This window comes from Rattus norvegicus, chromosome 3 (assembly GCF_036323735.1).
Source record: "Rattus norvegicus strain BN/NHsdMcwi chromosome 3, GRCr8, whole genome shotgun sequence".
In the NCBI taxonomy this organism is placed as follows: Eukaryota; Metazoa; Chordata; class Mammalia; order Rodentia; family Muridae; genus Rattus; species Rattus norvegicus.
The window spans coordinates 127,401,071-127,414,030 of record NC_086021.1 but is presented as its reverse complement, the minus strand read 5'-3'; the positions used below and the strand labels follow the sequence as shown (position 1 = coordinate 127,414,030).

Below are 12,960 nucleotides of genomic sequence, written 5' to 3'. Positions count from 1 at the left end.
CTCAAACGGCATATCCTGAGTCTGGCCTTTCAGTGGTCTCCCAGAGTGTTGAAATTAGGAGATATTTTCTTCATTATTCACTTCTCTATATTACCCTTGAGTAAACTCTTTTCATAAACCATGTATTACTTTAAAAGCATCAAAACATTTTAGTGACTAAACATCAACAAGAAAATATTTTTAAAGATCTCAAATGTACAAGGTTGTCAGGGATTCTTAAGAGACAATTTGAAGATTCTATTTTTATTATTTTCCTGTCTCCCTCCCCAGCTCTCCCCCTCCGCCATGTGTTGGGGGTATGTACATGAGTACAGGAGCACAGGAGGCCAGAGGTGTCAGATCCCCTGGAGCTGGAGTTACAGGCAGCTGTGAACTGTGGTCTTAACCACCAAGCCATCTCTCTCTCCAGCCCCCAAGAAAGTATTTTTGTATCCCATTAACACTTATACACATACACACACACGTGTGTGTATATCCCAAACCACAAGCTGATACCAGACATATTTTCAGTAACATTTGTGTATAACTAAAAAATACGGATTTTAGATTTCAAATGTTTTATATTTAAATTCAAAACACATTCTAATTGAAGAAACTTTCATTTTACTATCTTTTTCTATTTATAAAAATGATACAAAAATGTAGGCTTATTATTTCAGATTCAAATCTTACAAAATTACAGTGACAGTCTACCATACCCTAAGTCTTCCTGAGGTAACCAATACTCACAAGTGATGTTTATAGCCTCACTTTTTCTATGCGTATACTACTAGATGTGTGTGACATGTAGGTACTCATTTCCAAAGCATTTTATAATCTGTTACTCTACATGTGTCTTACACTTCACTGCACATCAACAGACAGATTGACTTTATTCTTTTCAGCAGATACAAGGAATTTTATTTCATACAAGTATGTCATTCTGTCAAGAGCTCCTGGGAGAACATCAAAGATTTCACTATTATGAAAAATAATATTTAAGAAACAATGGGGCAGGGGTTGGGGATTTGGCTCAGTGGTAGAGCGCTTGCCTAGCAACCGCAAGGCCCTGGGTTCGGTCCCCAGCTCCAAAAAAAAAGAAAAAAAAAAAAAAAAAAGAAACAATGGGGCAGGAGAGATGGCTCAGCAGTTAAGAGCACTCACTGACTGCTCTTCCAGAGGTCCTGAGTTCAATTCCCAGCAACCACATGGTGGTTATCCATAATGAGTTCTGATGCCTCTTCTGGGGCTTCAGATGTGTAGATAGAGCACTCACACACAATGTAAGTAAATGAGTCTTTTTAAGAAGAAAAGAAACAACAACAAGAAAAATGAAGTGTTTCTTTTGGTGAGAATTACCAAATTATTCTAGCTGTGGATCAGCAGCATGAGTTAGGATGACTATCTACTCCCTCAAATCTTCACAGAAACTTAGTGGGGTTTACACACGCACACACGCATGCACGCACGGCCAAACAATCAGCTCCACCAAATTGTTTAAATAAAAATTTCACTGCAGTCACAAATTAGAAGCTCAGTGGGTTATAAAATTAATATGTTTTCACACTGAGTTTAAATTCTTAAACTGAAACTTCAATATAAACAAATTAGCTTCTCCAAAGAAAAATTATTTCTCTACTTTATGGAAGGCATTGTTATTAGAAAATAGCAATAGCTATTGATAGCTATTTGATCTAACCTAGAAAACTGGGGTCATCACACCCCGTAAGTTCACTAGTCTGACTTACTTTATCTGTGTGTTTTGCCTGCATATATGTCTGTGCACCTCATGCATGTCTATGTGTTAAGAGGCTTAGGTGGGTGTCAGGTCCCCTGGAACCTTTGGCATTACTCAGATGGCTGTGAACTGTCATGTAGATCCTGGGAATTGAACCGAAGTCCTTGGGAAAAACAGCCAGTGCTCTTAATCATGGAACCATCTCTCTGGCCCCTAGTCTGACTTTTAATTGCAACAAACTCATTGCTATAGCCCTGAAATAAACGATAATGTAGTTAGTATGAGAGAGTTCATGATGGGGTGAAGTGATGGCTCATGGGAAAGAATGCCTGCTGTACAAATACGAGGACCTGAGTTCCTATCACCAGCACCCATGTATAAAGTCAATGTGACCCTAAAACCCCCGGCACCATGTGGGTAAAGAGAATAAGACAGAAAGTGATGGTGCAGGACAGCTGACTTCTCGAGTTTCCAAGAGTGAGCATATGTACATACATATGCATATATACTAAACACACACACACACACACACACACACACACACACAGAAAGAGAGAGAGAGAGAGAGAGAGAGAGAGAGAGAGAGAGAGAGACCATTACTAACCTTTCCTTTCAGTTAGCATTCTTGACACAAGTTAAATCATTGACAAAGAAAAGGTCCTTAAGGATGTAGAACAAAATATGTTGAGCCTGCAAAAAAGAGACTTCTCACAAATGGAAACTAGAAACTAAATCTCACCAGTAAATTACGAAAAAGTTCCTTGATATTACACAAATCTTTGTGCTCTGTTAATATTAGCAACCCCTTATAACTGTGAACTTGTTTGAGTCTTACATGGTCACTAAATCTCATTTAAGCCTCACCACAGCTCTGGAATGCACCAGGACCCAATTTTACAAATAAGACACCAGCCAGTTCTCTCTGAAGCAAGGAAGTTGTCCTGGGTGTATCTCTCTCTGTCTGTCTGTCTCCGTCTCTGTCTCTGTCTCTGTCTCTGTCTCTGTCTGTCTCTGTCTCTCTGTCTCTCTGTCTCTCTGTCTCTCTCTCTCTCTGTGTGTGTGTGTGTGTGTGTGTGAGAGAGAGAGAGAGAGAGAGAGAGAGAGAGAGAGAGAGAGAGAGAGATCAAGTTCCCTCTCCCTACCCAGCAGCCTGCTAACTCAAAGTGTGTCCCTGTGTAAGCAATCTGGGGGAGCATGCCTTAAGACCCATGTTTTTGCGCTTACAGGTCACACTTCCCTACTTGAGAGAAGAAATCAAAACCATACAGACCTGAGATCAGGTAAGGGCAGACATCTGCTGGAGGAAACTAAGAACCCTGGAGCCATGCAGATAAAGGGAGTCAAGGGAGCAAATGACCTCGTTTCTAGTGTTCAAATTCATCGAATCCTGTCAGCATTCAGGTGCTGACATAGTGTATTTGGGATAGTTTTGTTTGTTTGTTTTCACAAAAATAAAGATTTCACTCAGCATCTCCATGATTTAAAAAACAAGGTTGGTTATAGGCTAAAGTAACAAATGGCCCAGCAGGAGGGAAAGATCTAGCATTACACTAGGCCCTCCTCAAGAACACAAGAGCCTCAATCAGCTTGCCGACAACACCTCAGATGGATCACTGATCAGTCTCTGCTTCCACCAATCCAAAAGCAGCATCACCTGCTCTGGCTCACAGGCATCAGGAACCACACAATTGCAACATCTTGACCTTCAACTACCCACAGACCCACAAGTTAAAAGCTTCCTAACAGCCCTGGCAAGCTGTGGGGACAGGGCCAGGGTGAGAGGAAAAGCAAGAATCCAGACAGGCAAAGGTTGCTAGACAGGGGTCTAAGGCCAGCCCTGGAGAAATTCTTTACACTGACCTTTCTAGGGAGAGTATGGAGAAGAGTGAGTGCATGTGTGGTCACAATCATTTGGGGTTTTGTTCCTGAGATTGAGTACTGTGTAGCCCAGGCTGGATTCTCTATGATCTTGAAGACAGGATGATCTTGAGCTCTGCAGCCTCCTGCCCCCACTTCCCAAGTACTGAGATTACAGATCTGTGCCTCCCCACCATACCCTGATAAAAATGTGTATCTAAAGCCCCCCACCCAACGGGCTGGAGAGATGGCTCAGCAGTTAAGAGCACTGGCTGTTCTTCCAGAGGACCCAGGTTCAATTTCCATCACCTACATAGCAGCTCACAACTATCTGTAACTCCAATTCCAGGGGATCCAACACCCTCGCACAGATATTTATGCTGGAAAAACACCAATTCACATAAAATAAAAATAAGTAAGTCATTTAAAAGACAAACAGACCCCACCTTCTCCAACCTGTAAACTGTTCCCTGGCTATCACAATTCTGGACGTCCTTTTGAAGATGAAGATCCTCTTGGGAGGGATACAGCATAATGATTATGTCTGAGCTTTGGAACTATGGAAGCCAAGGTTTGAACTCCAGCTCAGCTACCTAGTGTCCACCTGAACTGTCATCAGTTGCCAATGTGCAGAGTAGAAACACTTGTTTGTGTTACACTGTTATGTTTCATAAACTCTTCTGCATGTTGTATTTCATATATTTGTACAAGTTCTGTTTCTCTGTTACATGCCAGCACCTTTAAGGGACCTTTAAGGAGATGGAGGAGCACAGGACGTGAGGCAGATCTCAGACTGGTGAAATGATAGCACCTTACCAAGGAAAAGGAAACTCACATGGGGGTTGGGGGATGTGGATGTGGGGGTTGGCTCCCAGGGACAGCACTTTCTATTAGATCAAGGCCTTAGGTTCCATGCCTAGTGCCAATAAAAAACATTTCCAGGGGTTGGGGATTTAGCTCAGTGGTAGAGCGCTTGCCTAGCAAGCACAAGGCCCTGGGTTCGGTCCCCAGCTCCGAAAAAAAAAAAAGAAAAAGAAAAAAAAATTTCCAAACGACAATACCCCCCCCCCTCTCATCTAGCCTCTAAAAGAGCATTAGACAGAGTGTGTGTGGGGTGATATCAGCCAGATGGCTGCACTGAGTGTTCCAAGATTTTCAAGTAAATTTAAATTTCAACTATGAACGAAGGAGAAAGGAGAGAAAGCATCTTCAGCTTCATTTCAGTGTCAGGAGGATGAGACATGTGAGCTTAAAATCTAGTCTCTGACAAATGCTTGTTTTACAGACTAGGAAAAAGCCTTCCACACTTTTTCTGCTGCAGTGAGAGGGAGTAACACGTACTCCCCAGCACTCTAAGAGGAGACTGCACTGTGAGCCCTTTTAAGTGTCCTTCAAAACCAGGGTAAGAGGCACTATAAACACAACTGGTGTGGACATGCTCTCCAGACTCCCAGCACACAGTGGCTAAAGCTGTGAGTTTGACCAGCAATATTTAGCAAGGATTTGTCAAAAAAAGAAAAAGAAAAAGAAATAGACAAAGAAAATTCAAAAGCAGCACTATATGGACTTGCTGTTACAAGGGCAGAGTAAGAAAAAACGTGGAAAAATCTCAACATTTAAAACTTCAAATCCTAAGAATCCAACACCCTCACACAAATTTTTATGCTGGAAAAACACCAATTCACATAAAAATAAAAATGAATCATTTAAAAAACAAACAAACCCCATCTTCTGCAACCTGTGTTCTATACACAGACTATCAAAATTCTAGATGTTCTTTTGAAAGTGGGAGATTCTCTTGGGACAGATACAGAATACATAAAAGTGACTGTCATGCTCACTGTTATTCTCCTTTAATCCCTACCCCCTTTAATTTTTAAATTTTAAGTAGCAGGTAATAGAAGTTAAGGGTTGGGGTGGCACAAGCCTCTGATCCCAGCATTGGGAGGCAGGGCTTAGGCAGGAGAACTGCCATGAGTTGAAAGCTAGCCTGTGCTACAAGAGGAATTCTTTTTTTTTTTTCTTTTTTTTTTTTTTCTTTTTGGTTCTTTTTTTTTCGGAGCTGGGGACCGAACCCAGGGCCTTGCGCTTCCTAGGCAAGCACTCTACCACTGAGCTAAATCCCCAACCCTACAAGAGGAGTTCTTGTCTTAAGGAAAATGAAGAAGGCAAAGCCAAGCAGAACAGCTGTCATCTCCTCAGATCAGCCAAGAGTTAAGAGACCACCACCAAACTGTCCGCTCACGTCCTCTCGGACAACAGAATGAGGGTTAGTCACGGCACCTTCCTCTGAGATTTCAGCTGCTTCCCTCTACCTCCAGACACTTTATGAGACTCTGCCCTAAGTTCATGTGCACCATGCTTTCGGGGCATCTTGAGAGGAGCTAGAGCATAGAAGCTGAAGAAGGTTAAGTGGGAGGAGCCATCACCCATGACCTGTGAAGACTTTCCAGTATGGCCACTCTAGGGTTCGCCCAAACTCCTGTCACCCTCACCCCAGGCTCTATAGCAAACACAATAAACCTGGCTCCCAGGGTCGATTCTGGTTAAATGTGACTTTGGTTTGTCACTGGAACTTTATGAGGAAGGACTAAGTGCAGTTGATGTCTCCCTAGGGAGGGAATGCTCACAACAGTAGAACAGTAAACACCAAAGGTGGGTCAGCCTGGGCCTGCACTCTATGAGAGCTGGAGGAGTGTCCAGCAAAGGAGGCTGAGAGAAACCCGTTTGCTCTGCAGGGCAGGAGAAAGATAGGGTTTAACTTGTCACAATGCAAACAGATGTCTAACATAACAAAGCCTACTGAAAACACTGTAGCTTTTGCCCCTAACAATATTGCTGTCTGAACATGAAGTAAAGCCAACAGATACTCTAAGGACAGCTTGATAGTCGATGTTCACAGAGGAGCTTAGTTTGAATAAACAGTCCCAGATTTCAAGCCCTGGACTGCTCTCTGAAGGGCAGTGATAACAGTTCCAAGCCCAGCTGGGGAGTCAGGGGGTTGAGGCATGGCAGATTATCAGGCGGATGCCTCACATTTACCGGTTTCCTCACTCATCAAGAAATGAGAACACACAGGTGACAAATGGAAGTGAAGGGAGAGAATTCCAAGGTCCAATTGATAGGAACTCAAGCATTCAATGGGGATGAGGGAGGGCTTGCGGACACGACGTAGGGTCACGGTAGAGTGTTTGTCTAGCCTCTCGGTTTAATCCTGTTACTGAAAAAATTACCAAAGGCTGATCCAACAGGGTAACTTGGGCAGAACAGCAAAGTGAGGGAGGGACTCTGGAGGGAGTGTGGCCAAGGACAAGGGCAGAGCCTCTGAAGACAACTCAGACCCAGAAGAGGCCAGGCTATTTTTAGACAAAAGGGAAGAGGTGTTACTGGGTTCAGGAAGAAGAGAATCACTTTAAAAGCTAGAGCCACTGGAGGAAGAAGATCAAAGCCAGGAGGGCAGCCCTGCTCACGGCGTACTGCCTGCTCTAAGGATTTCAAGACACTCCATAAGCTTTAACCCAGAATACACCACAGACAGGCACGGGAGCATATGCTGACAACCCTAACTCTAGGGAAGCTGAGGCAAGAAGACAGAGATCAAGGGGTCCGAGGGTTGGGCTCACCTACTGGCCTGAGACCTCCGTTCTTGTTCATCTATCCCAAGAGGAGAGCTCAGAGAGTATATATCAAACAGTGAAATCTGTTCATTCCTAGAAGTCCCAAAGTGAGCTGTTGCTGGAATGGTGAGATGTAAAGCTTACGGTTCCACCATCAGATGGTATCATCTAGTTTCCGGCTACTGATGGCAAGGGAAACTCCTGGAGAAACTCTTAGTAAGCAGCAACTGACCTTAGGTCTGACCTCGCAGCAGTGCAACTCTGTGAGATCCACTCTACAGTTTGTGCAGTTGGACGGCAGAGAAGAATGCAAAACTACTGACAGTGGAGAGCACACGACCCAGGCTGGACTGCTGGGCTGTCGACACACCTCGGTGAGGTTTGGATATAAAACCAACTTAGGCCAGAGGTTCACAGCTGACGGTGGGCTTCTGACAGAACTTACTATACACTTGGCTACCAACTTCCACTCCACGAGACTCTGCTTCTACACAGTGAGAATGGGTCCTGAGAAAAGGTTTCTTTTCTTTGTATTTTTTGAGACAGACTCTCATACGATACAGACTGGTGTCAACCTTCCCTGTGCTGGGTCTTTGGGTGTGTGCTACTTTGCATGGTTTATATGGTGCTAGGGATGGGACCCATGGTGTCACGCATGTTAGGCAAGCACCCTACCAACTAAGCTGCATCCGCAGGCCCCAGTAGGCTTATTTTTTAAATGTTAATAATCCAAGACCCTACTAACCACTCTCCCAGGCAGTCAGCACCAAACTAGCACCTAGGACACACAAATGCTTTGAAAATAAGTTCACCTCCCTCTAACAGAAAGGCAGAAAGGCTTCTTATACTAATATCTGGTCTCAAAACCTAAGCGAAGGCTGGAATCAGATTAATGCTAGTCTTTGCTCCTTCATGAAGCCTACCTGCATACCCTTCTTAGAGCTACCATAAGACCATATAATCATACAGAAGAGAACAAGAATAGCTGTGCAATCACAAAACTGGGCTACAAGAAAATCACCTTGCCTGGTGTTATTAGAGAGAATAATAGACAGCCCACAGCAGAGCAATAGTAACTAGGAAAGATGACTTTTAACAGCACCCCTTAGCACAGGCAGTCCTTTTGTGTCCCTAACTTCAGTCTTGCCTGCTCAGTCTCAGTCCATTTCTGTCCTTTGTAAAAATAGAACAACACACGTTCCATCTATACAAAAATCTTCAGAAGCTTTAGGAAAAAGAAGGGAGAGAAGATTATCTACCAAGAGCACACACATTTCACAGCCTCAGCTGAGATGAGGGGGGGGACAGGGGAACAAGAAATGTACAGGATTTGGGCTTCAAAGTTATTTACAACCGAGAGCTTCAAGTTCTTCAAGAATCTGCAGACCTGGCATGAAATCTCAAACCAGGCTTCTCCAATTTACACTATATAGAGTAACCCCCCTTTCCTATGAGAAAGTCTGATAAAATCTCATTGCTCATCTAATCTCCTTATAGTCATTAACTCCACCTTTTATTGCTGGCTCTCATCTTGGCTTTAAACCATATTTAACCATATTTAATGGCTCTTTCCTGAATAAAAAGCACCGAATGAGTAGTGCTCTGTTTCATTAATCCTGGTTTTGATTTTTTTTTTTTTTGGTTCTTTTTTTCGGAGCTGGGGACCGAACCCAGGGCCTTGCGCTTCCTAGGCAAGCGCTCTACCACTGAGCTAAATCCCCAACCCCCTGGTTTTGATTTTTCAAGAGCTCACAGCTCTTCCAAGTTCACCTGCACTAACATCTGTCTCAACCCTGTATTTCTCTCCCACTCACTATCCAGCTTACGCTGCTCTCACAGTGGGCTGTGAAAGAGGTAAAGAACATGAAGACATAGGGGCTGGAGAGATGGCTCAGCGGTTAAGAGCACTCACTCACTGTTCTTCAGAAGGTTCTGAGTTCAATTCCCAGCACCCACATGGCAATTCACAACTTCAAATGTTGTCTTCTGGGGTGTGTGTGTGTGTATGTATGCATTTATATGCGCAAAGTACCCATATATATAAAATACACAAATGATAAACTTTTAGAGAAAACTGAAAATGAAGACACATAAAAAAGACAACTAGAGATCGCTTTCAAGGAAGCAGAACTCATCAGGGAAGTTGCTCTGGCTCTGCAAGACATAGACAGCTCGAGACGTAAGTGGACATTTTTGTGACACAGAATAGTATGGTTCAAAGCGAGTTTGAGTCCTGCCGGGCTACTGTATATCAAGATCTTGCCTCAAGAAAAACCTGAAAGAGGACGTTATTGCATGATGCCACTCTGAGCCCTCATTTCTTACTTCCTAAGTGGCTTGTCTTTTTTACCTTCTAGTTTTATTTCAAAATTAGCTACCATGTCCAGGCACCGTGGTCCAAAACTTTCCCAGTACTCAGGAGGCTGAGGAAGGAAGCCTGGACTACATAGGAAGTCCCAGGCCAGCCTGGTCTACACTGAGATCATGTCTCATAAAACAAAAATAAAACAAAATCAAGTACCTACAAAATCAAGTACCCATGAATCTATGCCACAATTACCTTAGTTACCGTGTATTAGGGACTCATGAGGCATGTCTTATGTGAGTACAGAGCAAGCTTTTAGAGTAACCTGATGTAGAAAGCCTTCACTGTGGGATGTGAGAAGGTAGGTAAACAGAGACACTCGTGACATCATGTAAAAGGTCAGCACTGACTTGCTACTTGGAATGAGGATGTTTACTGGTGATCCTAAAGATGTCTTCCTTTCAGTTTTCCTAGAGCAAGCCTCTCTTACTTCTGGACTCAGTTCAAATACCCCTTTTTCTGTGAAGTCTTTCCTAATTTCTTCCCACTGTAATTCCATTAATGACTTAGTGCATGTTTCTAGGACAGCATTTACCAAATCTGGCTGTAATTACTTGTTTACACGTCTAACTTAGCTACAGCCTCCTTGGTGGCAAAGACAATGCTTTATTATCCCGGGTTCATCACCCAACAGGCAGAACACATTGATGATGACAGACATGGGCGTCTTAAAGAAAGGGGATGGCATCTTCCAGACTCTAGACCACTCATGGTTAGCATGCATACTACAGGCTAATACACCATAACATACCCCTACTGTGTTTACTAGAGCTGGCCAAAAAAGGAGCCGAAAGATAAAAGTGGTCTGAGAGTGCTGCCACAAGTCAGCAGGGTGCCTGTGGTGGTCACGACAGTGGGATATGCTGAGGAAACAGACAGGATTAGGGGTTGTAGGGCAGCTGGAGCCACATCGTTAGGGACAGCAAAAGTGCTTGCCATGACGACTTCCACAACACTATGGCACATGTGCACCTGCACCCATACACGATATCACAACAATGATAAATGAAAGATTTTTTTAAAGTTGTATCTATGAATGTCTAAGCTGGAGTACCCATTCTTTTGCCTCTAGAGAATAGGAACAATTATTAATAAGAACCCTTGAAAGGGGCACTAATTCTGCCACTATAAAGTATGTGGCAAATTTTAATTCAATAGAATCCCTGCTAGAATATACAGGGAAGCTGTTCACCTTACCAAAGCTCTGTTAAGGGACCCAGTAACTCTTCCCAGAACTCTGGTCATGCTGTACATTAGACTCTAGATCTTCCTGAAACAGAGTCCCAGGCAAGGCAACAATATGTTGCTGTCTCTAAGGACTGTGCCCTTGGCAATCCTGTACCACAAAGAGTTACTATGTTTATAGGCTGCTAATAAGACACAAAACCTAATCTGATCCTGTGGGAACAATGTTCAAGATTCTCTCAAGGGATTAAGTAAATGTATTCTATTTTTGTATGCCCCAAATTGTGGCAATCCTCAAAACTGAATAAAGCATGAACTGGGTGTCAGAAATCCCAGCACTCAGGATGCTGTGGCAGGATTTGTAGTTTGAACCCTTCCAGGGCTATGTAACCAGAGCCTGCCACAAAACCAAACAAACAAATACAAAACAAGCATAAGGACCAAAACCCAGACATGTAAGAATGGACGATGAGCATCTGCCCAGAAAAAGGATGCTGGCACACAATAATCAGAACGAGCAGTGCTGCAGGGACCAAGACCAAGAGAGCTGTCTTTGTGGAACACACGTGGCTCCTTCACATTACCACGAGAAACCAAGAAGTTCCAGTGAAATCAATTTAAGTATCTGAAAGAGATTAAACCACTTTACATTTATTTCTTCCCCTGCATGTGTGCAAGCACATGTGGAAGTCAGAGAAGTACTTCCAAGAGCTGTTTTACACCTTGTGGGTCTAAGGAATCCGAACCAGACCAGGCTTGTTGGCAAAGGTCTTTACCAACTAAACCATCTTGCCAGTTCAATCTTCTACATCTTCTTTGGACAGGTTGGGTCTCACTATGTGGCCCTGGGTCTCCTGAAAATTGTTATATAGACCACACTGATTTTGCCTCTGACTAGTACTGGGATTACAGGCATGCGTCACCAAGCTTGTCATAAAACTGTTTTGCTCTCTTAGATGAAGTGTATTAGTGTATTTCTTTTTGCTACTACAGTCTGACATTATAACCCCAACTGTTACACTAATACATTAGTCAGAGCTAGGTCCTTTACAGAATATGTGATTTCACTGTCCTCTTCCAAGAAGAGAAACTGAGTCATAAAATGTCAACCTGCTTCCCCAAGCACACACTCAGTTTGAACTGAAGACCTGTTAAACCCAGGTTGCCTTCCTCCTATGCACTTCTTCAAGCCATGGTTGCGTCTCAGCCCACCCACGCCTGCTGTTGTTCTTCCAACCTCAAATCAGGTCGTGAACGATAAGCGTATATTATCTTTTAAAGTCAACAGAGGAATTTCATTTTCCCACCCCCACACCCCCACCCCCAAGAAAGAGAAAGGTTAGAAAGCAACGAAATGCAGGAGGGATGCAGGAGGGTAGAGTAGGTAAGAGGTGGCTTCGGAAAGGACTCACCTTGGAGCTGAGATCCTCTCTCCGGTTTCCTGCTTTACTTCTGCGTAATTTGATGGATGGAGACCGCAGCAAGTTCTTGATGCGGCTTGTAATGGTTGATCCTTCTCCAGCCATCATAACGAGGAACCCCTAAGGACAGTCCCTGGCCTGGCCTTAGGACTTGTCTCAACAGCGGTACTGCCTTCTCGCTCAACACGGCCTTCGGATAGTCACTTATACTGGCTTGAGATGGCAGAAGCAACCTTATCATCACAGTAGGTGTCTTCTGCTTGTCACCAACTCTTACTCTGGGCATTGCCCTGTGGTTTCCCACTCCCCATCCCCACACTATCTTGCTAGATTTTTTTACAGGGTGAGTACGACCCCTGGAGTGAAAAAATGTCAGGCCCACGCCAGCCAGAGGCGTTTAACTGAAGAACGGGATGGGCTAGTGACCAGTCTGGCGCTGGTTACAGCCCAAGTGTTCCCATGGTAACTGCGGTGTCCAAGGGAGGAGGCCTCCGAAGCCACCGGGCAAGGGGCCGAAGCACCGCGGTGGCCGCCGGGCTCGCGCTGGCCCGATCCAATGCGAGAGCCTCCCTCCCACACCCCAGTCTTGGGAGCTCGTTCTCAGCCCACCCACCCCACAGTCCACCGCCCACTCCAGAAACCCCTACAACTCGTCAGCGCCCCCGTTCGCTCGGGGCCCAGCTCACAGAGCCCTCGGGCATCGCGATCGACCGTTTCAGCTCCGCCGCGGCAGCCGCAGCAGTAGCTATGGTGGCACCAGGGGCTCAAAACGCGAACTAGGGCCTGGGCCGGGCTGTG

General features: G+C 44.4%; 1 protein-coding gene across 2 annotated transcripts in view; it reads right to left on the bottom strand.

The window, feature by feature from the left end:
• Mapkbp1 (mitogen activated protein kinase binding protein 1) overlaps positions 1-12,419 on the bottom strand; it is a 50,541-nt gene extending 38,122 nt beyond the window's left edge. The window contains exon 1 of one of the 2 annotated variants that reach the window (NM_001108589.1): positions 12,154-12,419. In NM_001108589.1, the coding sequence (NP_001102059.1) occupies positions 12,154-12,270 (117 nt within the window). In that variant the 5' untranslated portion in view covers positions 12,271-12,419. The remainder of the gene's footprint in view (positions 1-12,153) is intronic. The other variant, XM_006234781.5, reaches the window with a different exon arrangement.
• Between the last annotated feature and the right edge of the window lie 541 nt (positions 12,420-12,960).